The sequence below is a fragment of the Corapipo altera genome, unplaced genomic scaffold (assembly GCF_003945725.1).
Source record: "Corapipo altera isolate COAL_440 unplaced genomic scaffold, ASM394572v1 193, whole genome shotgun sequence".
NCBI lineage: Eukaryota > Metazoa > Chordata > Aves > Passeriformes > Pipridae > Corapipo > Corapipo altera.
In genome coordinates this window covers 1186411-1211110 of record NW_020884996.1, presented here as the reverse complement: position 1 = coordinate 1211110, position 24700 = coordinate 1186411, and the positions used below count along the sequence as shown (strand labels likewise).

The following is a 24700-nucleotide window of genomic DNA, read 5'->3' as shown; positions in this document are numbered from 1 at the left end:
ATGGGGAGCTCGGGGGGAAGCCCGGGGGGGCAGCTTAGGGATGGACACGGCGGAGAGCTCAGGGATGGACACGGAGGACGCACGTTGGGGAGCCTGGGGGGCAGCTCAGGGACGCACACAGGGGGCACACGGGGGGGAGCCCGGGGATGGAGCCCGGAAGGCAGCTCAGGGATGGACATGGGGAGCCCGGGGAGAAGCCCGGGGGGTCAGCTTAGGGATGGAGCCCGACGGGGAGCTCAGGGATGGACACGGAGGATGCACGGGGGGCAGCCCGGGGGGCAGCTCGGGGATGGAGCCCGACAGGGAGCTCGGGGATGGACACGGATGGTGGCGGGGCGCGGGCTCCGCTCCGCCCGCAGTGTCGTTTTTACACCCACACCCTCCTTGCCGTGAAAAACGATGGGATTGAAGGAAAGATTTTTTTAATTTTTTTTTTCCTGCAGACAGTGAAAAGTTGTTCCCTGAAGAACTGGCCGGCAGAGCCGGCCCGGGGTGGGGGGGGGGGATAGGGAGCTGAGAGAGTTCTTTTGTGGTTTGTGTTGTTTTTAGAAAGGTTTGTGTGATGATCAAAATTCACAGAATCATAGAATCAGCCGGGTTGGAAGGGACCTCTGAGATCGTCAAGTCCAACCCTTGATCCACCACTGCCGTGGTTATTAGACCATGACACTAAGTAGGATAAAGGCCAAAAAAAAATAATTTTAGGATGGAGTTGCCAAAAACCTCAAATCAGATGCTCAACATCAAATTCCACTTCTGGAATTGTTTAAAGCCACACTGGCTGGTAAGTTTTAGGAGGCACTGGCAGTGGGGTGAGAGTGAAATCAGGTGTCAGGTTTGAGGGTTTCTGGAAGGGACCACTGTTAATTTGCAGTCAGACAGCTGAATCTTAGCTTGCCAGATTGCAAAATGCCTCTTTATCTATATCACTTATCAGCATCTAAAGGTAATTCCTTGTTTTGCAAATGTAAGGTAGAGTTTTGTGAGATGAATTTTGCAAAAATAAAGTGGAAGGTGTGTGTGAGAGGACACAAGGGATGAAGTTTGTCCTCGGAAGGAGCCAACCTCTTCTTCATCCAGCAGGGAGAAATGGGGTGAGACTTGAGACTGGGCTGGTCACTGATGAATCTACAAGCTCAGGTTTATCAAGAGAGCCATGAAACTTAAAAATGCAGAGGAGCTTTTTCTCCATTTCAATTAAAAAAAAAAAGAAAAAAAGCTCTTGTTAACCTGGAGATCGTATATGGGAAGATAATGGACTTTGTGAGATGCTTGTATTCAGAGCAGCAAAGAAGCTGTCAGAATTGAAAAGTGCATCTTATGTTAAGCCAAAAGGGCTTTTTACCGAGAATCAAAGCTGCTGGGTGAGGAATGACCTGATCTAGGTTATTAGCTGTTACAATCTGGTGAAATTCATACATAATATTAATTTTCCTAGTCTAATTCCCTCATTCTCATGTCAGAGTCATGTTAATGAGATAAGAGTCTTCTCAATTTGATAACTGCTTCCAGGCTGGAAGGAAAGCAAATACCTGCAAGGAAAAATTATTATTGCCTTGTCCTATTGTTGTAGTCCACCAAAATTCACAGAAATTCACAATTTTTGCTGTCTGTCAGACTGGTAACTCGGAGAGACTTGGCTTCCCTGTTCACATGTGGCAAAGATTAGATTCCTGCTGCCAACCTTACAGGCTGTATTTGAGGAACTAATTCTGCTTTTCAGCTCTAATCAGCATAAAAACTGTTCTGAGTTGGTGCCCTTTTGCCATGTTGTTGAACAGGATCTGGGGAGACCCTGCTTTGCTGAGAGAGACTGGTGGTGCCTTGGGATGTCTAAACTATCTACTCTTACCTCCCAAGTCTGCCTGGGGACACTGCTCTGTCCAAAGCCCTGAGGTTGTGTACTCCTGCATCATAACAGGCTTAAAAGTTCAGTTTTCTGGCATGCACTTTTTGGGCAGAAATAAAGCTAAAGAAGGCTTCTTTTTAAACCTTTTCCCCTCGATGGAGTTCCTTTTCTTCTCTTCATGAGGTCACCAGATTGATGGAGGGCGTTTTTATTGGGGTTTTGAATGCTGCTTACAGTTTTATGGTGTCCCTTTGAATGCAGAACTTTAATGGTGCTTGGTCTGAAGGAGAGCATGAGCTCTGGAAAATCAATATTTTGACAACAGCCAGTCTTTTATAGACCTGGCAGCATCCAATAAACACAAAAACAACTGTATCAGGCATTTTTGCAATTCAGAATTTTTCTGAAATGCAGCTGATGAGGACCTTTGATTATATTCACGGGCCAGGGAGGGCTCAAGAAGTAAGAAATGCTCAGGAAAATCTGATTGCTTTCTGTTCTTTGAGATATATGTCAAGAAAATTAATACTGTTTTTCTAAATTTTTGCTCTGTGTTATAGCTCTAGCTTCTATAATATCCTAAACTCTTCCCTCCAGAGTTTTTGAGGAAAAATTGCTTTCAGGTTCATAGATTTAGCCAAATTTTTCTTTCCTGACATGTTTACGGCAGAGAACAATACTTTACAGGCCAGGGAAGGAAGCAAAAGCCTCTGTAAATCACTCATTTTAGTGTTCTCTGATTCTAGGAAGCAGCTCAATACACAAAAATCAAACTGCAAACCAGCTATTTCTGCTTTTGAATGGTGGTTATGGCAAAGGAGTGTTTAGTCCATAGAGCTGCAGATAACAAGGCTCCAGCCATCTGAGCTTTGCCTCCTGTTCTTCCAGGGCAGTTCCAAGGTAGAAGTTTGTGGGATTTCTCCTTCTGGAGAGCACTGCACACAGGACTAGTACAGACAGGTTGGGTTTGTGACCAGTGCTTTGCAGCAGATCCAGGCTCACAGCCTGTCAGGGTGATGATGGTTTGTCCAGACTTTGCAAGTCTTTGTAAATGAAAGACCCCTCAGGGAATCTTCAGATCCTAATTCATCATCCATTTCTCTGCAGGAGGGTAAAATGCAGCTGGAATGTTACCATACACTAGTTTTTCAGGTCTGAGATGAATAAGGGAAAGCTCTGTAAGCTTGTTACTCACCCCTAAGGGAAATAGGGGAGAAACACAGGCTTTCTTTTTTTTGTTTGTTTGATGTCATGTGATGCAGAGGGTCCCTGCAAGTTAGTTGTGTGTGTACACCCAGAAATTGCTTTGGGCTGCATATATCATATATTTAGGCTTAATTTTCTGTTTGTTTGGTTTTTTTTCCCAGGTTCCTTTTGCAGAGGCCAGTAAGGACTGGATGACATGAATCCAGATATTTCCAGGTACGATGTCACAGTTGGGCATTTGGAGCTCAGTGGAGTTTGATCAGTTTGAGCTTGAGCTGTGCCACCTTTGCCTGCCCCAGGCCATGTGTGATTTTTCCCTTGTACCTTGAGCCTGCACAAATGATTTTGAAGCCAGGCAGGAAACTGCACTGAGGAACTGATGTGGGGTAAAATCACCCCTAAGTAAAAGAGGGAAAAGGTTTGTTTAAACCCAAATCTTTTTCTCAGCCTGGTTCTCTGTGAAGCCTCACAAATTCTTGTGTTGAGCACAGAGAGGTGGTGGCAGTGAAGAGGGAGAAATGGTCAGGGCTGGGTGGAGGCCAAGGTCCAGTCTTTGATGACGCTGTTGGTTTACACTGGCTCTGAGTTATAAGGAACCTGTCTCAGCAGGGGAATCTTCGTGCTGGAAAGAGCAGCACTTTCATTCTAAGGATTGTAGTGGATCTCTCCACCCATTGATGTAATCTTAAAGGAAACATGCCTGTTTCTTTCCCCTCAGTCCTGGGCTTTGTTCATGTGAAAGCAAGCTCAGAAGAAAGGACGTTATAGAATTTCAAAGGACTAACATGCACAAGTCAAAACAAATAGTCCCATCTTGATCTTCTGTACTGTGTGGTGTTAGTAACATGTACTTGTTCTCTGAAATGCTCAAAATTGAGTCTTTCTCTCATAGGACTATCTGGAAAATCACATTTGTTTAAATTTAGGCTCACTGGTTTGTCCAAACATTATATGACATAACAAGTGCACACTAAAATCCAATGTAAAGAAGGGTGTGCAGTTTTGAACTGACTCCACTTTAGCTGTGAATTAAGAGCCTGTAGATAAGAACAAAAGTGTCATAAGATTCCCAGAGTCAAGATTGCTTATTGTGCTCTGTGTTTTATCTGCTGCTTGTATTTCTAATGTCTGTTCCAGGTTTCTTCCCTGTAGGAGAAAAGCCACGCTTTCACCTAAAGGAAAAGGGGGAGCCAAAAGTCCCTACCTGATACAAGAGCTTGCTTAAAAATAGGTGTCTCTTTAGCAAGTCCAAATCTTGTAATTATTTCCTACTAGTAAAATTAATTACCCTCATTCTAGTAAATATTAAGAGAGTAATTGGACACTTCAATGGAATATGTGTCCAGTTTAGAATTTATAGCACCATTTCATTGCAGTGCCACACACACTGCAGGTTGTGTGGTAAAAGCTCCAGTTACAGAGTCCTAAGACCTGAACTAAACCTGATAGGAGGTGCACAGGAGCTGGGGCACTGCCCCCCTGCCCAGCAGCGTGTTCTGTTCTGTCAGGGGTCAGTTCCAGGAACTGATGCCCAGCCCAGACTGGGCTCTGGTGCAGAGCTGCCATGAAGGGCTGGGTGGTGCAAAGCTTTGCTCTCCAGTGGATGCACCCAGGCCATGAGAGGAGCAGGCAGAGCTCCTCTCTTTGGGTCTGACTCGGTGCTCCTGCTCTCACACACTGACCTTTAGCTCTGGGCTGTTTTCCACCTTGACTTGGTGTCTGCAGGTCTGTGTCCTGTGCCCTTGACCAACCTCCTCATTCAAATAAAAGTCTGCATTTTACTGTGGGTCTCCACTGCCTGTGTATTCATGTTTAGTGTATCTGTATTGAAGGTTTCATGTTTAAGTCTACTGGCATTCCATGGCAGGTGGTTCTTAAATAAAAAGAAAACAAGTGTCATTGTTTTTTCCAATTTTGAACATGCACTGAAGACTGTTCTGTTGGGCATAATTTACTCCTTTGCTGAGGAGTACACCTCAGCATGTTTGTCCAGAATTACACAGCAATGTCAGGAATCCAGTGCATGTTCCCCACTCCTTTTCCAATGAGCTTTAGTTTTAATTAATTCAGGAATAGCTTTCATTTGGAAAAAAGAGGAAATACATTCAAAGAGGACCAACTGTAGTAGTTCCATTAACTTCAAGACTGATTCAGCTTTTACCAAAACTGCTTTTGATAACAACTAGTTTCTTTGTTTCAAAAGTCAGCTCCAAAAATTCTTTGAATACTTTGCTTTGTGAGGTTGCTGCACTGGTGGCCGCAGGTATGGCATATACCTTCCAACCCAATGAGTGCCAAGGCTTTCAATCAAAACAGATAAGGAAAAATAAATTGTGAAAGAGGTAAACTACAGGCTGTGTTCAGATTGGATTTTATTTTGACAAGCAGTGTTATTTTTACCCCTGGGGTACTATAAGAGCTTTTGGGCTAACTGCTCATCTGCCTGTCTTCGTACATGTGTGGAAGATCCTTCTGCAGGGTTTTGAAAGATGATTTGTCAGAGTTTGTGTTCAATGTTTTTAAAGAAAACACCAGAGGAATTTTTCTGTTTAGAGATGATACTGAAGCAAAAGCACGAAAGCAGAATTCCCAAAATAATCATTTCTGTGTGACTTTTCTTGTGAAGTTATTTGCGGCGAACTGGAGCAAGGAGAGAGTGACCCTTAGTATCTGTATTTTAAAAATAAACCCTGAGCTCAGGCAGCATGAATCAGGGCCGTGCTGCAGGAGCCAGAGGTGCTGATGGTGTGCTGGGGGATCCAAAAGGCTGGGGCTGGCACTGGTTGTGCTCGGGGCCGTGCCTGCAGGCAGCGTGGGCAGGGTGGTGTGGGCTCAGGCAGGGCAGAACTGCTGCCTGCACTGGAGGGAGGTTGGTGTCTGTGCTGCAGAGAGATTGGCCCAGTGAGGAATAAACTGTGAGGAATAAACATGGGGTCAGAGTTTCCTCCGAGATCCGCTCGTTCCTGCAGCAAACTCGGGGACTCCTCAACAGCAGGGCAGGAGGAGGAATCCAGCTTAAGGGGTGACTGTGTTTGGCAGGAGAAGACCAAGAAAACCTGGGCTGAGCAATCTGAGTAAATGTGGGATCACTCATTAAAATGGTCTCGTTGCAGGTTTGGTTCAGCCATCCCGTAGTGCCAGAACTGCTGGATAAATAGCACAGTGTGGTTGCAGCCTTCAACTCCTGACAGGGGATACACCATCCTCTAGTGATTTGTTTATGCAATATGGAAAGCTCCACTGGAAGCAGGTTCTCCTCATGTCAGGCACTGCTCCAGCAAAGAACAGAGGACAGTGCCTGTGGAAAGAACTGTAGTTTTACATTTATGCTTTTTAAGCTGCCCATATTATAGGGCTTTTAAGTGACCTGTTCTAATGAAGAATAATTCATATTCAGGTTTGTTTTTAAATTACAATCGTCATATGATAGATTGCATTACTCATTAAGCAGTAATGCTTGTGAAAAGTGAGTTTCAATTCTTTTAATCTTGGAGAGGAAATCTTTCTATCTGTTGCTGTCTCTTTCTCAATGTTTTTAACCTATTTTGCTTTTGCAGTAATGTTGGGAATGCAGATGCTGTTCCCAGATAAGGTTTTAAGTTTGTGTTTTGAAATGAAAAAAATCATGAAAACATGTACTACTTTTAGAGGTGGAAGTATCATTTAAAAGAATCTTCATTTTAGACTAATTAATTTTCTTTTTTTTTTTCTAAGCTTTGGAACAGCCTGGGGAGTTTGTGGGAACAAATACCTGGGAAACTGATGGAACTGTTGATATTGAAATTTAAAGCCAGCTCATATGAAGTAATTAAAGCCTGTGTGTTTCCTGCATGAGAGAGGAGAGTGAGGATTTGTGTGAAAAGTCATTCTCTGCATGTGTAGGTGGACTGCATTGTAATACAGGATGCCTCCCTCAACTCCATGCAGGAGATTATCTTTGGGGAAATGGCCTGTTTGTGGGAGAAAAATGGGGTAAGGGTGTTTGACTCACTGTGGGGCTTGACTGCACAAATAAGGAGGTAGGAATTTTAGGTGAAACTGGGGATGAAGCTTCTGAGGGGCTGCTACAAACTGCAGAACCAAGCACAGGAGAGATGAGGAAGAGCTCTCCTGGAAGACCAGAAAGGCTTGCCAAGGGTGATTCTTAGAGGACAGGTTAGGAGAGGGCCATCAGACCAGAACAGCACAACTATTTAGGAACATTTATGCTTCAGAAGGCTGGAGAATCAGGTAGTGCATTGAACAAGCATTGCACTGTCTCATGAGCTTGTGAGAAAGAAGCTTTACTGAGAGCTCTGTGGTATTTTAATGTGACGTGAGTATGGCTTGGAAGCTTGAACCTACTACCTACTTTTTATTATTCCCAGTTTTTAAGTTAGTATTAAACTCTCTAAGGCCTGATATGTGATTGTGGAGTAACAGAGTTGGTGGTAATAAGCTGAGTAATTTCAGTTGGCAGCAAAAGGAAATGTCTGGGGTATGTATTGCCTTGAAAGATCTGGGCAAATATTTTCTGTTTCTCCAACATCTGAACCTCCATGCACACAACTGGGTTGTAAGGCCAGAACTTGCCTTTGGAAGAGCTTCTTGCAAAGTTATTGCTGCCCAGGCTCAAAGTTTTGGGCCGGATTCAGTGTGTACTCTCACAGTGTGTGATTCCTTTTTGTATCTTTCTCCCTCCACAACCTGTGAAAAGGCTCCTGTTGGTGTTTGAACTGCTTGTTGGTACATTCTTTGGGGAATAAATAGCATTTCTGTTTAAAGGCTTTTTGGCAGTTTTTACTGTCTCTTACCTCAGATTGAAGGACATGATCTCACTAAGATTCCCTGACTCTTGCTTTGTTTGGTACCAATGAATTCAAGAGAAAGAAGAGGTGAGTAGTTCTGGGAGAAGTAATCTATCTCCTGCTTGATTCTCTGTGTGATCTTCCAACCTGAATTCTTAACTCACCATGGCCTGCAGCCAATAACTTGATTTCCTTCCTCAGTTCTATCAAATGATGTCAGACAGTGACTGCTGTTTCTGCAGTGAGACTGGAGGAAATAGCAGGCAAAATTAGGAGAAGGAATGAAAGGAAAAATGCAAAGAAATTGCTGAGTCGTTCGTTTGTGTTTTATGGGTGCCTCCTTCTTACATTTTGCATTTGCACTCTCGGGGGCACACACATGTCTTTGTGCTTTGTGGAGATGTTGTAGCTGGTGCCTTGGGTGCCTCAGTTGGACACCAGTGGGGTCTGATGTCCTTGCTAAGCCACAGTATGGTCTGTAGCTTTTTACACAGTAATGGTAGAACATGGTGTTCTTGGGCCTTACCAAAACAATCAGCATGTGGTCTCCAGTGGGGTTTTGTTGAATTTTTTTTGTTGTTTGCACAGTTAGTGTTCGGTAGCAGAATACTGATTGTTCCCAAGTGTCAGAACAAGGAGGTTTATGTTACCTCACCCTGCCCTGGAAGTAACACAGGAATGTTACTTCGTTTAATAACCCAGCCACAGACGAAGTGCCAGCCAGACAGCAAAGGTCTTCAGCTTTTGTCTCTGTTGCTTTTATCCTGGTAACTTAATACGGCACTTTATTTTTGAGACTGGTTTAACAGGTGCTGCAGTTCAGCCCAGGTTTCTTCCCCCTTAGTAGGGAAGCATCTCCGGGTTCCTAGAAGAGGAACACGGAAGAAACAGTCATGGTATTTCAAAATGTGAATGTAAGTCCTGGGGGCTTTCTTAAATTTCAGGAGAGAAGATCTTGGTTTGTTTGGGGATGTGTTTGGCAGGATCTCATTGGAGACTCTCCTGGCAGGCAAAGGGGGCCAGACAGGTGGCTGATCTTCCAGGACAGCCTCCTCCAAGCATGTGAAGTCCATCCCAACGTGCAAGAAGGCAAACAAAAATAGTATGAGGCCAGCAGGGATTAACACAGAACTGTTGTTTGAGCTTAAACACAAAAAGGAAGCATCAGAAAGGTGGAAGTGGGACGGATGGCCAGGAGAAATATGGAAGTGTTGACTGGGCATGGAATGATGCAGATAGGAAAGCCAAAGCTCAGCTGGAGTACAGCTGAAAGTACAGAAGGGCTTCTGAAAGAGGGAGGCTAAGAAAAATTTGGACTCACTGCTCTGGGTACCCCCCGACCAAAGACATGGTGAAGCCAGAGGCACTCAGTGCCTCTTCTGGCCTTGCTTTTAGCTGGATAAACCAGTGCTTGTTCTCACTGAGCAAAACCAGGGAGTCGTGCTCGTGAGGGATGATGAGTGAGAAGAGCTGCCTGATTTGCATCCTGACGTGGGTGAGTGACATCAGCTGGAGCCTGTGCTGTGGGTCATACCTGGCAGTCTGCTCAGGAGCCAGGCACTCCAAGCAGAGCAGCCCAGCAAGGAAGGAGCTGGCAAGTGGAGCACAAGGTATGGGAGTCAGATTGTAATTTATTCTGGGTGAGAAAGATGTTCTTTCCGGATCTAAGCAAGCAGGTTTGCTCACTGAACTTTTATTTGCAGTTTCTAGTGTTTGTTTGGGCAGTTTATGGTTTTTCTTGAACAGAGCTCTCCCAAAAGATGGTGTACATGAAAATTGTTGCCTTTGAAGAGAGCGGTGCATGACCAGCAAAATGAATTTATTCATGGGTGGGCAGCAGACGTGAAATGCTTTGGTAGAAAATCTCAGCTGGTAGATCTAAGTGAGGAGAATATCTGAAAGCCAAGAAGTTGAGATTAACTGGCTGTTGTGAAGCAACAAGGCTGCACAAATCATTTCAAATTTTCAGCTGGCTTCCAAAGAAGAGAACAAACTCTGGGTGAGGAGGGTGAGCCTGGAGAACATAGTGTTGGTGATTATGAAGGGAAGGAGATGGTGGTTTTGTTTCTTTCACTACTAGTCAGAGTTGAAAGACAGTCTTATTTCATGCAAAAACAAATGAAGGTTCTGCCAGAAGCTGTGGTTTTAAGGAAAAGGGCATGTAGAAGCACAAGAGAAAGAGCTGAGAAAGGGGGGGAACAGAGGAGAAATAAAGCAGAATTAGCTGCAGGTAAAAACAAATTAATAGCAAAATCTGTCCATGTGATTAGAGATTCTGCATCAGTTGCAGTGAGAGCAAGCAGGTTTGTAATCATCTGCAAAGGAAGTTCAAATAAATGGGGGTGTAGAGGGTGATGGGTTTTTTAGGAATGTTACTTTGAGAGGGTTAGGACGTGTGTCAGGAGAGTTAATGTCCATAGATCAGACCTTAGTCCATAGTTCCATGGACTGGAACTATAAGGAAAGTTTTAAATATTTTTTTATTCCCACGGGGTGGACATTCTTAGGGAGGCATTTTTCTTAATTGAAAAACATAACCCAGTACTGTGAACACTGTCTGTCCATGGGTTAAATTTGCATGATAAGAAAAGCCTTAAAATGGTGAAGAACCAAGAGAGGGACAGGAAAAGAGAGGGATCTCAGGCAAGGGAAGTGTTGCAGATAAGTTGGCATCAGAAGGCAGGTATGACGCCAGGATGGCTGCAGAGATGAGGAAATGGAAATGAACATATCAAAGCCAAAGTGAAATTTGAAAAGCTTAATGTGTCCCCTTCAGGCAGGAGACTATTAACTAACTAATCTCTGTCTTGCTGTACTGAAAATAATGGTACATGTTATTAGGAATTTAGGAGCGAAGATTTTTTTTATCTATAATTTTTGCCAGATCTTTAGTGAAAATACTTGATATATATTAGAAAACATGTATGAAAGATTAAAAAAAAAAAAATTATCCCAGCAACTATAATCCTGGTATTATGATGTTTAATGTGAAGGTCTTACCAAAAAAAAAAAAAAAAAGCCTTAGAGATTAAGAGATTAAATATAATATGGGTGTTTAAAAGATATCCTGTGCCATGTGAATCAGACCTTTATTGGTTAGAAATATTTATTTCTGCATTAAAGAGGTGCAGTAAGCTTCATGTCTCAACTAGTAACTTCTCTTGGCTACATGTTACAGGTAGTTTTAGTTGTTGTTGAAGACATCAGGATTATGGAAATTATAGGTTAGAAATTGCTTATCAGGAGAGAATCTACCCATGGAGTTCTTGACTAATTGATTTCATATCAAAATAAGCTAAAGGTTCAAATTCAGAATAGGCAGTGGAACCCCAAATTCAGGCAGTATGGAGCAGAGTAGGACTGGAACACAGTGGCTCTTCCAATTTGAAAAAACAGGAACCTTTATAACTACACAGAGGACTCTGTTTCTTGACCCCAGCTGCTTCTCAGGAAGATAGGACAAGCCTCTCCATTTTGGTCTCCAGGATATCAAGATTGAAGAGGCTTTTTGGTTTTAATTAGCCTTAGCCCCATGGAAAAATAAAGGAACTTGACTCAAGAAGCAGCGTAACTGCATCCTGGTGGTGGTGAGCTTCCACATTATCAGGTAATTTCCCCTGTGGCAGTCCTCTGCTGCTGGTGGCTAATTACATCCTGGGAAAACTGGCTGTACCAGGAGGGCTGCTGCAGGAATCCCTGTGCTGGGCTGGCAGCGAGCTCGTTAACATGATGCTGCACTTAAGCATCATGTTAATGAGTTAATAAGGCCTGGCAGACCTAAATGGCTTGGCCCAGAGCCACTGTGGGGATGTTTGAACCTGTGCCATGGTTCACCCACAAACCTGTATAATCCTCCTGCAGACAATGCACCATGTCTGCTGTCATTAAGTACTCGAAGGCCTTTGTAGCCAGTTCTTTCCAAGATGTGTAAGCTGTTTCTCTGTTTTGTCCCCACCCTTTCCTGCTATATTCACATATGTAAATTTACGTATTTGTGTTCCTATATATTAATGTTTAGCTTGGGAATGGAGTCTGCAAGTGAAGCAGCAGAATAACTCTTTGAAGATGCAAGCAGCACTTAACATTTTCTGGGTAAACCTGCTTAGCCATTTTACCTGTGAGACAAGGAGTAACCTCTTCAGCTGGATGCTGTGCTTCCTCTCAGACAGTTCTGCTTCGAAAGCGAAACCAAATGTAAACCTGGCCCTGAGGGGTTAAGTGCAGTGGTGTTCTGTGGCTCAGGGTGGGGGGAGCCCTGCAGTGCCTCTCTGCTGCAGGAACTGCAGGCGCAGCAATTCCTGCTCTCCTTGGAGCACCTCAGCGAGCTGGCTGGGCAGCAGAGACAATTTTAACACTGAGGATTCAGATAAAACCACCAAGTTTTTAAAAAAAAAAAAACACCTGAAAACAGACCAACATTGGGAAAGGCAAAGTAAATACAGTGGATGGAGCTGCTGGGCTGGGCAGTGTCCAGTTGCTTCAAGACCTTCTGTCTGTCTCACCTCAGAGGAGGTCTGTGGGTTCCCACATTGTGCCTCCCTTTGGTGCACTGTGGGCTCAGTGAGCACTGAAGCCTTGTCCTCCCTGTCCCCATGGCAAATCTGTGATGCTTCTCTGTTCTTGATTTCATCCTTACATGTATATTCTACAACTTAATGCTGTTCTTCCAGCATTTACTATTTTGTTTGCTGTTTGTGAAGTGCTTATGTTGATCTGATCAGTGTTTCCCACTGCAGTTTTTCCCCTCTGTTCTTGCTAAACTCTGTGTGAGGGGGTGTCTTCTGTGTTACACCTGTGTTCAGAGCTGAAGGGCTTATCCTGTATAGTCACAAAGCTACAACCAACAGCACGGGATAGATGCTCTGTGAGGCATAAAGAACTTCTGAGAAAGAAATGGGCCCACTGACACTTTTCTGTCTCAGAGGGCCTTTTAGACCCACTGTTGTCTTCAGCTCTCCAGCAGCCTTGACTTGGGAACTTGATCTGTGTAAATTGCAAAAGATGTATAAGTTGCTTCACATCTGTATTTTTGCAATGTGTGAAGGCAACTTCAAAGATGAACAAATATTCCAGGAGGGTCATCCTGACTATATATATTTTGCACGTGAGAGTAGATTAGATAATGACTGTTTGCTTCCTCAGCACTTTGAATCTATATATTCCCCGTAAGCAAATTGGAAGAGCTATTTTATATTCTCCCACAGAGAGCCCTCGGTGGAGCTCAGCTGCTGTCCTGTACCAAGTGTGTTTTTGTGTTGCTGCCAGATATATACAGTTCTGGAGGGAAAATGGTGGAATTCCTGATGCTTTCCCTGACTAGAGCTGAGATTTTTAACAGCTAAGGAAGTTTACCAACACTTTTGAGGTCGGTGTCTTTCATGCCTGTAAAGATCTTTGTAATTCAGACACCTGGCTTAGATTGTTTGGCTTTTCTAAACTGGTATCCAGTACCTGCCTGAAGTGCACAAGCTGTTTTGGTACAGTGTCACCACACTTCTCCATGACAGGGTGTTGAATTCAGTGTAGGTTAGGCCCATACTAGTACAATTTGCTTCTACAGAGACACTTTCTGCTCTAAATATGCAGTCTTGTTTAGAAACCTGCATTCACACAGTCTACAGGAGGTTCAAGAACATCCTGAAAACATGAAGCCTTACTGCTGCTTCTTTTGACTGCAGTTCTTCAGTCCATCAGGCTCTTGATTTTTAGGAGGTGTGTTTATGTTGTGGGGTTTGGTATGAAAAGCTGAAATCAGGCAGTGCACAGAGGAGAAGAATGCATTTTTAATAAGATGGTTTTCCTTTTTCTTCAAGGAAAAATGGAAAGTGTTTTCCTGCTTTCTATATATGTTTCTCTCTAAGTGATCAGAAAGTTTGCATCCACTTGCTATCAGTTACACATATATTTGTAATCAGCTTTGTCATGATACTGAATTGGCTGTGCGTGCACCAGGAGAAATGAGCCAAATTTGGAAAACTAGGGTGCTGTTCTGCCCTGTTGTAGTCAGATCAAAAGACACATTGTGATGAATAGTAAAGTCCAAATCAAGAAAAGATGTTATGATTCCTTCCAGTACCTGAAGGGAGCCTATAAGAAAGATGGAGAGAGACTTTTTACAAGGACCTGTAATGACAGGACCAGAGGGAATGGCTTCAAACTGAAGGAGAGTAGATTTAGGTTAGATATTAGGAAGAAATCCTTCCCCATAAGGGTGGTGAGGCCCTGGCACAGGTTGCCCAGAGCAGCTGTGGCTGCCCCATCCCTGGAAGTGTCCAAGGCCAGGTTGGATGGGGCTTGGAGCAACCTGGGCTAGTGGAAGGTGTCCCTGCCCATGGCAGGGGGTGGCACTGGATGGGCTTTAAGGTCCCTTCCAACCCAAACCATTCTGTTGTTATAATTCAGACAATATCCTCCAGGCTCTGCAAAATTCTGGAATAAGGCAGATCTTAGTGTAACTAACAGAGAAAGTGCATCTGAATTAAGGATATCTTCAGAATCAAATTACTGATTCGTTTTCCATTTGTTGGGCAGTCCCTCTTGCAGAAAATGGGCCAGGTTTTGGCACTTTACTCAGAGAGAAGCTTTATGATACCTGGGTCAGACACTTAAATTGTGTGCTTTTTCCCTTGATTTCCTAAGGTGGCACTTCCTGCCCCATTCCAATAATCTCAGTGGGCATTTCATACCCATTTCCTCCTTCTGTGCTGGCACAGTCTGTGTCACTTTTTGGGATGTTTGTTTTTACCAGCTAAGAGGAGCTGCCTGTATTGGAGGGTGGTGCAGCTCATGTCTGTGTTATGAGGGAGTTATCTAGCAACAGTATTTGTGTGCTGAACGCTTCATCACACCCATTCTGCTGTCCTTTATGCTGCTAAATTCGCTGATCATGTATGTAAATCCCATCTTCAGGCATGGTCTTTAAAATTACATTAAGAACTCAGCTTATCAACTTGCACAAAAATTTTTATCTGGAAAAAGTTTCTTTAATAATTCAAAGCAAAAGAAGGATTTTTTTTTTAAAATAAAGTGAAATCTCAGAGTATTATTAATTATAAAGCATATGTGCTAAAGCATAGCACACATGCCTATGGTGGAATTACAATGTGTAAATAGAAACAAATAAACACAAAAGATCAAAAACTAAAAAATAAGGATATATAAATTGAAAAAGAGAGCTGCCTGCCAGCCCTGGAGCAGACTTGCTTCATCCTCACAATCCCAAGCTGTGGAAAGGAACCAGGGAACCTGAGAAGCTTGAAACTAATGTTCTGTTGGATTCTGAGGCACTTATCTACATTTCAGCTCTTTTTTTGGTTCTGTGCCAGGAGTGGGCATTCACCAAGCACCCGATAGGGATCTGTGAGCAGGTTATCAGTTCCTTGGGCAGTGCTGCATCCCACAGCTCCTCTGCTTGGGCAGCCAGATGCAACCTCAGCGAGGGTGTAATCCCTCCTTGTGCTTGTGCTGACAGGTTTTACTGCGTGTGAGGCTGTCCTCATTTTATTCTGGTCTCTCTCCCTTCCAGGATGGCTCGCTCTCTGTATGAGTGGCTGTGGCAGCATGAGTTCTGGCTGCCCCCAGGAATCACCTGGGAGGACATGGAAGAGTCTGAAGACATTCATTACCCTCAGCCTCGTGATCTCCTGCTCAGCATCCCTTTTGCTTTGATCTTGGTTGTCGTTCGATGTGCCTTTGAAAGGTAAGTTACTTAGTACTGTTAGGGGTTTCTTAGGGGAAATGGTAGCAGTTTGGGTCCAAAAGCTGGCTTTATTGACTGAAGAGGCCCACAGAAATTCCAGGTCACAAAGTCTGCTGAGGTGTGTTTTTCAGCTCCTTCTTTTCAGCCCTGTGTACTGGCTAAAGAAATGAGTTGAGTATAGAGCACAAACCCTACCCTTAAGGTCTAATTACAAGCAATGTGACTTCCTACACTTAAAACAGGTCAGCCTAGATGAGGTTTATGCATGTGTTTATGAAGGCAGACAAAAAACATGTGTGTTTTGCACAGTACTTGCTGTTGCTGGGTCGAGTGCAGCAGAAATCATGTCTAGACTACATCATACAGTTAAGTCTCCTTTATCTTGGGCAGTGGGGATCTGGGGTATCACAGCTGACAGACAGGCAGATAGGATGTATCAGATTGGGCTGAGCCCTCTACCCTCAGCACCAGCCCTGCATAGCCACAGGGATGTCTGTGTGGAGTGCCCCTGCTCTCCACTGCCATGCAGAGACAAATTTTTTGCTGCTTCCTCTGGCTTGACCCTTTAGTGCTGGGCTGCCAGCATTTCTTATCCTTATCTCCTTCTGCTACCAGACCTGCTTTTGGGGCTGCTTTTTGCAAAATCCATGGTATCTCCAAGGGTTGGCACAAGAAGTTGCTCTGACCCGAGGATCTTTCTGGCCAGAGGTGTTTGAGTGCTTTACACACAACACTTCAGGGCAGAAAATTTGGAGGTTATGGCATAGGTATAGCAAGAAATCCTGCAGGGATCATTGAGTTTCATAAAGGTCCTGAGCTGGTGCCATTGTTTTGTGCAGCTTGGTCAGTAGTTAATGTGGTCTGTGACACAGCAAGATTTGCTGGAGGATAACTGAGATTTACTACAGTGTTAACCATTGTCAAGACTGCAGAGCAAGTCTGCTTTTGTGATTTTGAATACTCTTTAAAGTGGTTTTCAGTTTATTCAAAACCCACTATTGTTAGCTGCTCTCTGAAGAGGTAATTTTTTGAAATAGTTTAGTCAAAATCTACAGTGGTTTTAAGTTTAGAAAGAGGGGGGAAACAACAATTTAAAAAATATTTCTCTTATTCTTTTTTGAAAAGTGACTGCACAAGAAAGTGGAAATGGACCTTTCTGTGGGCTGGAAAGGTGTTTATTCTGCAGATTCTCTGTGACACAAGGGCAGCTTGGAATAGTTTATAGAAGTTGAAGTGATTCAGAGCTGTCCTGTGAGAATGTTTTTACGTAAAAATACTGGCTGTAATCTGGAGTGTTTTATTAAAACCAAATGTGTGAATAATTCTTTAAGTAATCATTTTAGGATGACACGAAATTGAAATCCAAATCTCTTCTTTGTAAACAACAGTATACATTACATTTAGTGTGCATTCCATAAATTCCATGGATTTTGTCCTGCACTCTCCTGGGGACTTAGGCATCTTGGTTACCTCTACTGATGTGGGAACCAAGGTGCTCTAGGTAACCACTGAAAGAAGAGTGACTCACATTTCTTCCTTGCTGATGTGTAAGATGTGGCTGGATCCCCTACCCCATGAGGCACAGTCAGGCAGTGACAGGGATGTGTCTGCACAGTGGGGCTGGAGATGGGGCCCATGTCCTGCAATAAGTGGCCAGTCCATGGCTCCCCAGTACAAGAAGGGGCCAGGAAGAAGGAGGAGCCAAACTCTTCCCCGTGGTGGCTCAGGACAGGACACGAAGCAACGGGCACGAACAGAAACACCTGATGATGCTCCACCTGAACACACAAAAACTGTTTTACTGTGGTTGAACACTGGAACAGGTTCCCTAGAGGGGAAATGGAGTCTCCATCTGTGGAGATACACCCAGATGGACACAGCCCTCCTCAGCCTGCTCGAGCAGCAGAGTTGGGCTGGGTGATCTCCAGAGGCCCCTTTCAGCCTCGATCCTGTGCTTCTGTGACTCTGTCCCTTTGTTTTCCTTCCTCCTGCCACACCACTCCCAGTCAATCCAGGTATCTTTTCCATCTGCTTTGAGGTGCCGATGGCCAGGTGTGAAGATTTTTTCCTTTCTCAGCCAAGTGCTGCCTCAGCTGGGAGTGTTTCCACAGGCCTGGTCCTACTCATTAATTCTAAAGCTGTTTTGATTCACAAATTTCATTAAATAAAAGCTTCATGTCACACCCTCAGAAAAAGATAATATCACAAGCCCATTTTACAGGTCCAGGGAACCTATAATCATAGCACTATTTTACCTATGCAAATTACAAGCCAGTGTTCTGAGCTGTATTCTTGTTTGTCCTAACTCTGCAGTCATTTATTTCGACATGACTTGTTCTCATTCTCAGTCGTTACTATTTCATGTCCTGTTCATCTTGGAGAAGAAAACTTTTTCTGGGAAGGCAAGGTGTGAATCCAGCCCTCAGATTACTCCGTTACCTTACCTGTACAGTGGCACTAGCCCTGTTTAAAATAATTTACGCCCACTTTGAGAATACAGAAAGAAAAGATGTATTATTTCTCATTTTCTCTGTAGATAACCTTGACTGTGTATGGTTGTACTTCTGCTCTGGGGTTCAAAATGAGTGGATATAACTAGTGGACAAGTTTGGATTTGGTGGCTGTAGCTTGGCCTCTGACAATTTATTCTGCCCTCAGCTACCCTTAGCTATTACTTGCAACAGTACATTGGGTACCAAGTGTTTCTAGATAGCTCCTAGGGGTGCCTGCTTTGGGATTCTGGAAATGTTGTAATGTGTTCATGTCACTGAACTGTCAGAACTCCAGGCAAATACTAAGAGGCAGGAGAAGTCCAGAGGATTTTCTGCAATCCCTCATCAGTCACTGTGCTGGGACCAATGGTTTCATCCTCTTTGTTTGGGTATTAAACCTGGGAAAGAACCTGTTTCCTCCAGCATGGATCTTCTTCCTCTTGGCATTGGCTGGCTTTTCCTCCCCATGGAACTGTCTGGTTGAAGGGGGGAAAACTGAGACAGCAGCATCCTGCCAAGAGCCAGCTTTGCTGTGGGTAAGGTGGGAAGGGGACCTGCAGGGGCCGGGTGTGGCCCAGGAGAGCTGAGGAGGTTGTGGGTGCAGCCCTGGGGGGAGGAGAAACAGCTCACAGGCCATGAAGCAACTCCTCTGTGATCCAGTTTGGGCTGAGGAAGGTGGGAGAAGGTGGATTCAGTGCTGGAGAGCACAGCTGCAGTGCTGGGCTGTGCCACAGGACTGAGGCAGGTGCTGGGGGAGGCAGGTGGTGATGTCCTGAGAAAAGAGAGGACCCAGAACTTGGGAACTTTCCCTATTCCATTGATGTTTCCAGACTCTGCCTGTGAGTAGGAGATATGTGCTGCACCAGTAACTTGGAGCTTGATTTTAAGCACCTGTATACCTTAGCAGAACTTTCCACTGGACATACACCTGCAAGGAGGGATGTCAGCTTCTCTTCTGGCTCTGTAATGTTGAATTTCTGTAAAAATCAAATTCTTGGAGTGCTATGATTCTGAATGGTTATGATTTCTGAATGTGGAAACTGAAGTGCTTTGAGGGATAGTAAAGCAGCTGAAAACAGAATTTACACATGATTTTGGATTTGTCTGATTTTGAACTTGACCAGGGACTTTTGGATGTTGGGCAACTGAAAGCCAGTGTCAGTGAATTTGGATCCACATTGTTCCCAAATTTCACTAGAAGGGGATTTTAGTCAGAAATATTAGGTCTCTTCTTAGGAAGGTGGTGATGGTATGTGGGCCATGTGTTATACATTTAAAGAAAGGGACACTGTTGATCTGCCAGGAACAGATACTTTGAACCAGAAAAAGAAAGCACACCATTTTCAAGTATTTTATTTAGAAATGTATCTCTCTGAAATTCCTTTTGCCCAGAGACTTTTGTTGTTGGTCAGTAATCAGGAGGGATCTGAAAACAGCTTCCTGGTGGGTCTTACAGGCAGGGCTTTGTGCAAAGATGAGGGGACACGTTGTAGGATTTAATGGAAAACTGACCTGTCTCAGTTTGGACAGTAGCACTGCAGTGACTCGGATCTTGTATCCAACAGAACAGTCAGTTTAACTGATTGAAGCATTCTCATGTAAGCAAGAGAAGGAATAGAGTACTCCAGGAGCACAGGGATAGTCCCCTGCCAAAGGAAAACAGGAGGCTGAAAGAAACCGTGCAGTTTAAAGAATAGAAGTTCTGTTTGCTGCTGTCAGTGGTTCTGCATTTTGTAATACTAGAAGGCATTTGCAGAGTGGTGCCCTTATAAATAAATTAAAAAAAAAAAAAACAACCCAAACCCTCCAAAGTTACATTATTTCTTGTATCTCATACTAACTCTGAAAGCCTTCTTTTGCAAGGTGGGGGAGTAGCAGTTTGTGGCCCTTCATGATAAATCCATTTAGTTTCAGCTTCAGCAGGTTTTGCACAAGACAGTTTGGTCTCTGATTACTGAACAAAAGAACTTGGTGAGAACTTTGCCACGTAAAGTGTGGAGTGAGAGCTGCTCCCTGATGGAGAAGTTGGCTGGTGATGAGAATCATCCCACTGGCTGCATCTGGCTCTGGAGAGGGGTGCAGTTTAGTCCTCAGGGTTTCTCCTCCTGTCTGATAAACTGCTATGATGAGACCATCCCTGCCACTGAGATAATGTATCTGTGATGTTGAAATCAGTACAAGCATCATCCTCTTTAGGGCTGTGCTTGGAACAAGACTTAACTGAAAACTGAGTCAGAGCATACAGCCAACATGTGCAGACGTCCCTTAGGAAGAATTTCAGGCCTTGGTTTCCCAATGATGTTCTTAAAAGTAGGATTGGTCCCATAATTCATGCTCCAACTCAAAACCTCAACAACAAAGTAATTGTAATTTTGGTTACACCCTGTCTTTATCAGCTGCAACTGGCTTGTTTCTGTAAGTGAGATTTTACACCATGACCATAAGAAACCAGCAGGAAATAGAGAGAAGTCAAGGATTAAACAAAATTAAGAAATTGGTCAGGATACTTTAAGTAGTTTTTCAGTAAAATAAACTTGTTGTCAGGCTGTCTTTACACCTGACAGAAAGGTTCTCTTTGCTTTAATGTGTCTGGAAATTTTCAGACCTTTCAGTTCCCAGCGTGGCCTGATAAGGAGCTGCAATAAGGAGTAAGCTGGAATATTTTTAAGAACAGAACTTGATTTCATCTTTCTCTTCAGAGGCACTTGTATCGAATGCCTGACCTCTGAAACAGAAAGATGAGGCCCAACTTCAAGGAACTGCTTAATACAGGAACCATGACACAGTGCAGGGCTTAAGGTAAATGTTTTCCCAGTTTCAGCATAGCTGTGGATATCGTTGAAATACTGTGTCATTGTTCTTAGCACAGGACCTGCTGGTCCAACATCACTGTTATTAAACCAATCACTTGATACTAAACAAATCATAAGATGCAGTTCAAACATTTCTTGAGAGCAGTCAGAGCTAAAACCCCAGAATTCCCAGCAATGGCAATTCCTCTGCCATCCAGCAGCAGTGCCAGGGTGCTGCTAAATTTGACTGAAACTACTCAGTGCTTACACATAGTTTTTGTGATAACCATCTATGTGTCTTGTTGCCAGCAAGCATGCTTAGCCCTGGCCCTTCTCTCATGCTGGAAACATATCATTTTCATTGGTCTTTAAATGTTCCTGTAGCCAGTGATGCCAAAGGAATTTCCCAGAGAGGATGACAAAGAATAGCTGATACACAGGTGAATGGCTGTTCTAAAGAAAGCTGGAAATGAGCTGTTACACAAGTTGAGCAAAATGTGGAACCATTTAACAGCATTCCTTAGGTAGGGGGTCTGTTTATAAAATTATTTTGAATGCCTGTTAATTAAACTGAGAAGTGAGTTCTTGAAAAGAAAACTTCTGAAAGACCCTTCAGAAGGATACTGGACCTGGAGCAGTCCCTAAGCACATGTGTATATGGAGTATGAGCTGTATGGCTAGCACAGATCACAGCCATAAGTACATCCCATACTCTTTTTAAGTGGAACACCTTTAAACACCTCCATAGTGAAGTGGTTTCCACAGCTTTCTTTATGCAAAGTAAAAAAAAATAAAAGAATAAAAAAAGAAATCGTGTTCAGTGTGCAAGTCATCAGGGATAACTGAGCAGAGGACTTGCCTGGGCAGCAGGAGGGACCAGGCAGAGCTGGTGTGGGCTCAGCACTCGCTGTCCCTGCACGGGGCTCATCAGGTTGAACCCCCCTCAGCACCAGTTTGCAGTCAATAACCCAGTAACCCTCCAGGGAGGCAGTTACACCTTGAGCAAAAAACCTGAACTCCAGAATACAGAGATAAGGCTTTCCAGAGGTTTTGCACGTTTAGCAACAGAGCTGAGAAGTGATCCTGGGCAGCCTGTGTGCTCTTCCTTCCGAGGAGACCAACTGCATGCCAGTGGCAGTGTGTAAAAGGGAGCAATTAATAAGAACAGCTAATTCTCCAGAAATTCAAGTAAAACGGAGTTCTTTTGGGTCTTTTTTTTTAAATGTTGTTTGCCTAGTTTTTTCTTTGTGCAATATCCATGCAGGACCTCCCTTCACACCTTTGATGACGCTGTTTCCTGCTGCTGAGGCAGACAAGAGTGTTGGTAGAGTTGAACTGTTGAGCACAGCAGTTCTGTGAGCAGCTTTGTTACCCCGGGTAACTTTTTTCTGTTTATGCAGATTTTTTTCTTTGCGTTGCTTCACCGTAGAAGACTGAAGATGCACAGCTAGTACAAACATCCATGCCATGTGAATAGCTTTCTAGTTGCCATGTCCTTATTTTGCAGCTGTGCTTGACTTACATTAGGGAACATGGAGGTGAGTTACTCCACTAAAGACCAAGTGGCCTCCTGCTTCAGCAGGACGTTTCCTCTGCGTTGACACTACACCTCTGATACCACATCCTGAGCCAAGCCCTTAGTTCAGGTGGTGCCATGTATGTTGCATGTTCTAGACCAAGCAGGGAGCAACATTTAGGCCTTATCATCACTCTGGTTCTCCTCATCAGCTGTGGGAGAGCCAGAGACCCGTGGCAGGGGATTCAGAACTTGACAAAGCAGGATACAGCATTTGCTTACCTTGTGTAATTTTGGATATTACAGTACAGAACTCAGAGCACTAGGATAAAAGTCCTGCTGTTTCTGCTGTAAGTTTGCCTTTTTACCTGCTTGACATGACACCCACATTTAGATCCACATGTGGGAGGCAGCCCTTATGTGCTGCCTCATGTTTGAACAGCGCTGCCATATCAGAAATCACTGTTCTATTTTTGGCTGAACCTTCATCTTTTCTCTTGCAGAGCCATAGCCCTGCCCCTCAGTACCAAACTGGGCGTGAGAGACAAGCAGAGACCAAAAGCTCAGCCCAACCCTGTGCTGGAAACGTTCTATAGTACACGCTGCAAGAACCCTGAAGAGGTGAGTCCCTTCTTCCTGTGCTTTCCTGTAGATTTGGTGTCTTTAGCCAAACAAAATCTCCCATTTGGAATCCTGGAGTTTGGTAATGCCATTCATATTTGGAAGCTCAATGAAGCAGCAGGAATGACTGTAGCACTGGCTGGCTGAGAGCAGCTGGGGTCCTTCTGCAGTGCCAGCAGTTCTCAGCTCTGTTTCTGAACACTTGGGAGGAAACTGTTCTCCCAAAGGAGATAATGCAACTCCAGTTCCCTCTCGTGCTTACCTTATACACAGCACAAACTGTAACACAGGGGGGTTCTGCCTGAATATCAGTGACCTTTCTTGCTCTGAGGGGTGACCAGGCATTGGAACAGGTTGCCCAGAAGAGGTGGTGCAGTTTCTATCCTTGGGAAAACTCAAAGCTGTCTGGACATGGTCCTGGGAACCTGGATCTATTTGAGCAGGGCCCATTGGACCAAGTGGCCTCCATGATCCCTTCCAACCCCAGCCATTCTGTGATGGCTTCTTTTCAGGTATTAGAAAACCCTGTAAAGAATTAGTCATATCAGCTGCCTTGAGCTGACTCCCACACTGGTAGTCCTTGCAGCCCAGCAGGTGTGTGTGGCTTGATGTCCTAGTCCTGGGCTGGGTCATTCTGTTGCTGTGCAGTCCGTGAGTTTGAGATTGGCCTTTTCAGGAAGCCAAAGTCTTGGTCATCATCACAGAGATTGTGAGGAGCATCAGAAGCCTACAAACACAACTAGTAGGGTAGTTTTCCCCTGAGGGCTAAGAGGAGTGCTCTTGAAGAAGTTGGCAAGATAATCCAGAGTTATAATACCTGCTGCTGAGGGTTAAAAACACTGGGATTGTGAATTTTCAGGCAATATTAGGATTTAATCTTGTCAGTGAAGTCCCCTGTGGTAGGGAAAGGCCTGGCTTTGCCAGCAGGTTTTCCCCACAGCTCTCCCTGCACCCACATTGCACTGAAGCTGTACTTTTATCCCAGAAAATCTGTGACACTGGAACATGTCCTCACCACGAGACTCTGACAGCACTGAGAGGTGGAGCAGGACTAGTGCTGCTCCCTGGCAGCTGCTCTCTGCTCACCAGATACACCCCTGCCAGCCTGCTGGCTTCCTCCCTCTCCCATGAGCTCTCAAACACTTGCTTAGAGGCAGATTTTTACTTGTGAGATTTTTCAGTTCTTGCCTGCCTTTCCCTGGGAGGAATTCCACATGATGGAGTAGCCTGAGAATATAAATTAGCATCTCCATTTGTCTCCACCACCAGAACACAAGTCACTAAGTAAGAGTCAAAAGCAGAACATCTGAAAATTTGCAGTGAACATATTTTTGTACAACATGCTCACGCTGTATAAGTCACTGTCACATTGATACCATTAATGTAAAGGCATTCCATGAAAAACTATTGCTTTACTTAAAAAATAAGGTTATCCATGATGACCCTTCCAAGCAGGAATATAAAACATGACAAACATTTTTCGTGTCACATGCCAAACTCTTAAGAGCCCTAGGACAAGAAGGAAGGTAATTGCAGGATTTCTGTGGGTAATTTATTGAGAAATTATCCCTAACAGGTTTACCACAACAGGAGAATATCCGGTAGGAAAATTGCATTGCTTCTGCTCATGGCATCTATGCATCAGAATGCTGAGAGGCATGGCAAGATTTGATGCAGAACTTTAAAATGTTATCTAAGCTGCAGTGAATCTTTCTTGGAGTGACAGATTTAAGGGACT

General features: G+C 44.1%; 1 protein-coding gene across 2 annotated transcripts in view; it reads left to right on the top strand.

Moving 5' to 3' along the window:
• Positions 1-24700, top strand: part of LOC113958413 (ceramide synthase 4-like) — a 42463-nt gene that overhangs the window by 5143 nt on the left and 12620 nt on the right. For both annotated transcript variants that reach the window (XM_027666641.1, XM_027666642.1), the window contains exons 2-4: positions 3217-3271; positions 15368-15541; positions 22845-22962. In XM_027666641.1, the coding sequence (XP_027522442.1) occupies positions 3252-3271; positions 15368-15541; positions 22845-22962 (312 nt within the window). In that variant the 5' untranslated portion in view covers positions 3217-3251. The remainder of the gene's footprint in view (positions 1-3216; positions 3272-15367; positions 15542-22844; positions 22963-24700) is intronic.